Genomic DNA, 7,465 nt, shown 5'->3' with positions numbered 1-7,465 from the left:
TCTCTCTCCTTCCTGTTGCCATGGCCTGAGCTACTTTCTTCCACCTCACCCTTTACCATAATTTTCTACCTCACGTTTAGTCTAGAATAACAAAATCGTCCATCTATGGACTGAGACCTCTGAAATCATGAGCCACAAATAAACATCCCCCCCCCCTCTAAAATTGTTCTTGTCAGGTCTTTTAGTCACGGCAGCGAAAAAGCTGCCTATTCCTTTTCTGGACAGCCTAGCAATGTTATCACTTCCCTCCCTTCCTTGTCCCAAATTTGGCCTCTGAAATTCCTTTTATTTGCAAAGAAATTCAGCTTAGTTTCTCAGCTAGTATAGCTGGCTCTCTCAAAACAAAAGCCCTTCTTTCAGCTGGAGGAATTGTCCTCTTTGAAAGTAGGACAGTGGCCATCTATTGTTATTCCACAGGCACTGGCTGACAACTGCCAGCCTGGAATGGTTTCCCCCTTTACCCCAGATGATCTATTAGAATATTTGTAAAGCAAAACAGGGTGGTGGCAGGAGAGGGCATAAGTGAGGAGAAGCAAATACAATTACTCTGCTAAAAATTGATTGTCTCCATATTACACCTAATTTATAATATTAGGTGATTAAATGTTCCAAAGAGCTATTATATTTAAATAAGTGCCTAATTTACTCCTAAATGGAAATTAAAAACTGTTTTAAAACAGATTTGTTTATTTTTTTATAATAAGATAATTCCACATACCACAAAATTCACCATTTAACAGGGTACAATTCAATGGTTTTTCATATAGTCACAATCACTAGCACTATATTTATTCCAGAACATTTGCATCACCCCAAAATGAAACCCCTTACTCATTAGCAGACATGTCTCATTCCCTCCTCACCCCAGCTCTTGGCAATCACTAATCTACTCTCTGTCTCTATGGATTTTCTTATTCGGGACGTTTCATAATTTGATACAATATTTGGTCTTTTGTGATTAGTTTATTTCACTAGCACAGTGTTTTCAAGGTTCATCCATATTGCAGCACGTATCAGTACAGCATTCCTTTTTTTGTGGATAAATAATATACCATTATATTGTAGGAGACCAGAATATGCCTCCCTAAAATATGAAGGACTATTGAATTGAGCAGCAGATGCAGAAAATCTTTCTGCTCTGTTTGCCTAAAAGCAGGATATAAAATTGTAAAGATATTTCCCCTCCCCTCTCTACCAGGAAGGACAGGCATTTATCACTGGAGATGACTATGGGCCCTTATCTGATGGTAACAGCATGAGAGGAGTCTATATGACAAACCTTACTAACTAGACCTTATCTACCCTTAGTTCCCTATATATTTACTTTCCTACTTCTGGAAGCCTAAAACTGCTTTCCTTTATCTTATCAGTTCTTTAAGATTTGCTGTTCTTTGTTGAAGATGCTATAGGAGCCAGAGTTCTAAGTCACTGTTTTAGATTACCTTTCATGTAGGTTTCTCCAGGGTGATGTGCATTACGTGTTAATAAACTTGTTTCTTATTAATTATCTTTTGTTATAGGAATTGGTTCCAACTGTGAACTCACAAGGATTGAGGATAAATTATATTTCCTCCCTGACAGTACAGATACATCACATTTTGCTTATTTTTTCATTGATTGATTGACATTTAGGTTATTGCCATTTTTTTTTTGGCTACTATCAATAGGGCTGCTATGAACATTCATTTACAAGTCAATGTGTGGATAAATATTTTCATTGCTTCTAGGTATATACCTAGAAGTGGAATTGTGATCTCATATGAGTACTCTGCCCTTAATTTTTTGAGGAATTGCCAAACTGTTTTCCAAAGTGACTGTCCCATTTTACATTCCCATCAGCAAGAACAAATGTTTAATTTCTTTTGCACTCTCACCTACCCTTGTTTTTTTTTTATTATTATTATATTATAGCCATTGTGTTAGTCAGCTTTGAGTCACTGTGACCAAGGCACCTGACAAGAACAAATTAGAGGAAGGAAAGTTAATTTTGGCTGGTGGCTTCAGAGTTTTAGTCCAATGGTTGGTTGAGTTTGTTGCTCCGGGCCCCAGGGGAGACAGAACATCATGGTGAAAGGGCTTAGTACAAGAATGCTGCTCACTTCATGGAGGCCAAGAAGCAGAGAGAGGAGGGAGAAGGGGCGCAGGACAGATGAACCCTTCTAGGGCAAGTTCCCTGTGACCTCCTCTTCCAGCCACACCCCATCTGCAGTTAGTTCATTGGAACTAGCATGGATTAGGCTGTAGCTCTCATACTTCAGTAATTTTACCTCTGAAAATTCTGCCTTAACACAAAAATCTGGGGGGACACCTCATCGTGAAACCATAACAGTCATCTTAGGGGGTGTAAAGTGGTGTCTTATGGTTTTGATGGGCATTTCCCTCATAGTTAATGATGTTGAGCATCTTTTCATGTGCTCATGTCTATTGGTATTATCTTTTTTGAGGAAACATCTGCTCAAACCCCCTGTGCTTTTAAAAAATGGGGTGGTATCTTTTATGTTGTCCTATACCAGTTCTTTTTTTTATTATAGATACAAATCCCTTACTGGCAATGTGATCTACAATCCTGTTCATCCATTCTGCAAGTTTTTCTAAAGGGTGATTTATATTTATGCAATACTTGATTTTTCGGGGGTTAAAGCTTTGTCTTTTTCCGGGATTTCTTTGAATTTAGAGGAATCAGGACTCACAGCACACTCTAGAGAGAGCAGGTAGGAGAAGGAAAAAAGAACAGTGTCTAGCAGAGAGTAATGTGGTCAATTAACTTCTGCAAATGAATTAATAAAGTCTCTGTATTTATTCATACCAGTACTCTGACTTGTGTTCCTCTGCTGGACTTTGAGCGACCGTATTCATTTCATGGCTTAGAGGTCCCTGGGGAGGTGTGAAGTTTTGGAAAGGTGTACTTGCTTCCGTGTTCATCCTCTAAATTATGTGTTTACTCCACAGATGCGCTAAAGCATAACCACTGCCATATGGGACTCTGCAGGTTTTTCATACAAAGAAGCAGTTTTGTGTTCTGCTCTTTGGGTTTGAGAGTCGCTGACTTAGAGAAAGAAACAGTAGTGTTGTCGTCTTGATGTTGACTGTCTAGAGTGTTTTTAATTTGGCTTGGACTTTCATATCCGGGATGTTTATCTGGAGATTCATTTAGGAGATTTCACACTTACTTCAGTCCTCCTGACCCAGGAGTGGTTCCGTCTGTGTGACTTACCACCCATTGACCAGGGATATAGCTGTAGGGGGATGGATCTAAGGTGTCAGGGAGGCAGGCCACTCTGCCTATCGGGTCAGCTGAACCCTCTGGAGACCTTAGGACTTAGAGACAGTCCTAGTCAGGCTGCCTACATTTACATATCGCTTATAAAAGTCTATCAAGATCATTTTGCAAATGAAGTTTGACATAATCCACGGTACATTTGTCAAATCGCAGGAAAAATCAGAATGAATCAAAAATGGGTAGAGTCAAAGGACTTCTAGTAGAAACTATGAAACCAAAGAAGGAATAAGTATGAAGGAAACATGGTGGGTAAAGGAAAAAGAACAAAGAGAAGCAAGGCACTTGCTTGTAACTGGATATAAACAAGAATCTAACTTTACACAGGCAGAGCTGACTGCTAGTGTTACTCAGCTCAGTTACCCATCTGTTGTACTCGGCTGAGATGACTCTGGGCATGTATATGACACACATACGGATGCAGGCACTTGCTGACCACTGAAATATCCACGTGGTTATGAACATGTAAACAGTCCCATCAGCGAACAGGGAATTTTTAAAAATTAGTTTACAGAGTATCTTAGTCAATTCTAGTGCTGCTATAACAAAATACCTCAGACTGGGTAATTTATAAACAAAAGAAATTTATTACTCTAAGTTCTGGGAGCTGGGGTGTATAAGCTTAAGGTGTCAGAAGATTTGACATCTGGTAAGGGCTTATTTATTGATTTATTTTTTAATAGATGGAGCCTTCTATCTATGTCCTTACATGGCAGAAGAGGCACATAAGCTCCCTTGACCTCTTATATGAGGCCCCCGATTCCATAGTCATGATATAATCACTCCCCAAGTTCCACCTCTTAATACTGTTACATTGGGGATTAGGTTTCAACAGACCCCAGTATGTTTGGGGCGTGCAAACATTCAGACCAACAGTTCATATGAATATGATTATTATCTTAATCTGGTTTAGAGAAAACAATTTCTAAATCTAAATAGCCATCTATAATATAATATTGTATTTATGCAATTCTTTTTCTTCCCCCATAAATGTAAGCATTTTTAAGATTATGTGATTGGTCATTATTCCAATACCCACTACAAAGGAAAGCAGCTGTTTTACCTATTGACCCAAGGCTCAGAAGCAGATTGACCCTGTTCTGGATGAGCAGAAAAAAAGGTCACTGATATTTAGACAGCTGAATGGAGCTAGGATGTGAATTAGGCATTTCACATACATAAATTTTTTTTAACCCCCGGAATAACCCCATAAGGGGTTGTTGCTATCATTTTATAGATTAAAGAGAATTGCCCAAATCACTGAACTAGTAATGGTAGAACCAAACCACATCTGTCATAGTTTACAGCCATATTCTTGGAGTTATGACATGTTTTATTTGCCAGTTCCAATTGAGGGCTGTTGCCTTTAAGGATGGGGGGAAGGAGTCTAAGCTCATGCTCAGTTACTCTGTCCCATGCTGGTAGGAATGGAATAGAAATATCTAATGCAGAACCCAAAACATAGCAGATGAGTGCATTTGTGATAGGCTTCATTTCTAAGGGACTGAATGGAGGTTTTCATTAGAGAAGGGTCTGTATTTTGAGGGAGCTAATGACAGACTCTGCAAATGACAGACTCTGTTCCTCACAACTGCATTTTTACAATACTTTCTCTTCTCCTCCCCTTTCTGCTGAAAGTATGATACTAGCTATGATTAATTTTCTCATCCCCCTTCCCAGCTCTCCATATCTGCCTGTTTCTTCATTCTGTAAAAGGGTCTCCTTCCTTAGAATGACATCCTCCCTCTATTTGAAAGGTAAACAACCTTCATCCAGTGAAACATGGAGTGCAGCAGAAATTCATTTCTGGGGTTAGTGGCCAATGAACATATATGACTGGCAGGTCGGTATTTCTTGACAAGGACATGACAGCTTTGATCACCACAGACAAAGGCAGGATCAGTGATAATCTTATAAAAGGATGAAAACATTTAACCAGATTTATACACAAACCACACTATCTCTTTTAGTTTTGTGAGTGACAGTATTCTGTTTTTTTACATCAGTGTTTAAATGTTCAGTTTTCAGGATTGGATTGACAGATTTAAACCTCTGATTTTTACACATTAAAAAAAGAACCTTCCATTTTCTTTTGCAAATTATAGCTATCATGTTCCTACATTTGTCTTTATTAGGTTTCCACATACATAGAAACATCAGTCTCCCAGGAGCATCTCAACAGGTCCATTATTTTGCAGTGATACCTGTGGGAGCCTTCGGTTCTGAACCCCAGTTAGCTCCAGACTTACCACACCACTTCACTTTCCAGTTACGATTGGCATCTACTCCACGGCAGTGGAACCTTAAGTTCCTTGACCTTGTTTTTCTCCAAAATCGATCCTACATAATTAAGAAAATAGGCAGAGAGAAAAATACTTAAAAGATTATTCACATGCATTTTAGTAGCTCAATCAGTGAAGGTGTTGCATTACTGAGGAGAGAGTTCCTCCACCAATAGATGAGCCTGGAGAGTGGACAGAGGACCGGATTAGCACTAGAGACCCAGGATCATGCTCCAGTCTCTACCATGAACCTCCTGCCTCCTACTGGCTCTTGGTTTCATTTCTTTACAGGCAACACTGAATGGGTTGGACTAGACCAATGATTTTTTTCATGATTTATTTGGAAGGAGCAGTTTTTATTTACATGAAATCTTACACAGAAGCAAGATATGAAAGTGAAATCAAAAGGCTGGTGCTCTGATTGGTGAGGAAGTGAAGACCCCTTCTGCATCTCTGGAATCACTTAGTGAGCTGCCCACTGAGGCACCTTCCGGTCTATGATTGTTTTCTATGACTTATTAAGTCCTCTTTTCAACCAGATAGGCGAAGCGACTTACATGTGTCCAGCTATAATGGTATCCATCAACATTAAAGACAGGCATGATATAGAAATACAGATGTTTTAACATTTTTCTCATGGCTGCATCACTCCTATATGTTAGAAGGGCCTAAAAGACAAAGGAGACATTTTTCTTATAAATTGATCCCAAATACAGGTTTAGGGACAAAAAAAAAAAAAAGAGCATGAGAAAACCTTTCTATCCATATGAAATACCAAATACACTGGTTAAAAAATAGCAAGTTACCATGAACTATATTCTTTGACATCACACATTCCTTATTGAGACTTTGGTCTGAATTAAATTCTTTCATATCAATAATAATAATAATTTATCAGAGCTGGTAAAAACCTAATAAAGCGAGCAGCCTCTTGCAATATTACAGATCTGACCAAAGTTTTAGGCTGATGAAGAAAGTAACAATTATAGACATGCCTTCTTATGATCAGTTCATTTCAAATTCCTTTTAGTTGTGAACAAAATAATCAATCTGTGTATATTTGATGTACTTACATGATATATCATAGCACTTACTAGTTATATGTCACTTGATTGTTTATGTCTAATTCGTACCAAACTCAAGTTTTGGAACTCAGTACATAGAAACTCTATTCTTTGTTCTTGACTTTTCTTTTTTCTTTCTTTTTAGTCATATTAAGTTTCCCCCCCATTTTTATTGGTGTATTACTGATGTACATAATGATGATATTTGTTGTTACATATTCATACATGCACACAATATAACAATATATAATTTGGCCAATATCACTCCCTGCTCCTAACTTTTCTATGAAAAGTTTAATGGAGAGTAGACATTTTGTCATCTTTTTTTTTTATTGTTGGTTGTTCAAAACATTACATAGTTCTTGATATATCATCTTTCACACTTTGCTTCAAGTGGGTTATGAACTCCCATTTTTAGCCCATATACAGATTGCAGAATCACATCAATTACACATCCATTGATTTACATATTGCCATACTAGTGACTGTCGTGTTCTGCTACCTTTCCTATCCTCTACTATCCCCCCTCCCCTCCCCTCCCCTCCCCTCTTCTCTCTCTACCCCCTCTACTGACCTTCATTTCTCCCCCTTGTATTATTTTTCCCGTTCCCCTCATTTCCTCTTGTAAGTTCTTTTGTATAACCCTGAGGGTCTCCTTCCATTTCCATGCAATTTCCCTTTTCTCTCCCTTTCCCTCCCACCTCTCATCTCTGTTTAATGTTAATCTTCTTCTCATGCTCTTCGACCCTACTCTGTTCTTAGTTACTCTCCTTATATCAAACAAGACATTTGGCATTTGTTTTTTAGGGATTGGCTAGCTTCACTTGGCATAATCTGCTCTA

The 7,465-nt window shown here is 38.4% G+C and overlaps 1 protein-coding gene across 1 annotated transcript in view; it reads right to left on the bottom strand.

Moving 5' to 3' along the window:
• Positions 1–7,465, bottom strand: part of Cpa6 (carboxypeptidase A6) — a 293,008-nt gene that overhangs the window by 51,886 nt on the left and 233,657 nt on the right. The window contains exons 7-8 of the mRNA XM_015485745.2: positions 6,117–6,227; positions 5,527–5,617 (exon numbers count right to left, since the gene is read on the bottom strand). Of these exons, the coding sequence (XP_015341231.1) occupies positions 5,527–5,617; positions 6,117–6,227 (202 nt within the window). The remainder of the gene's footprint in view (positions 1–5,526; positions 5,618–6,116; positions 6,228–7,465) is intronic.

Source organism: Marmota marmota, unplaced genomic scaffold, assembly GCF_001458135.2.
Source record: "Marmota marmota marmota unplaced genomic scaffold, marMar, whole genome shotgun sequence".
In the NCBI taxonomy this organism is placed as follows: domain Eukaryota; kingdom Metazoa; phylum Chordata; class Mammalia; order Rodentia; family Sciuridae; genus Marmota; species Marmota marmota.
The sequence above is the reverse complement of the archived record's forward strand: the minus strand, read 5'-3'. Positions and strand labels throughout refer to the sequence as shown.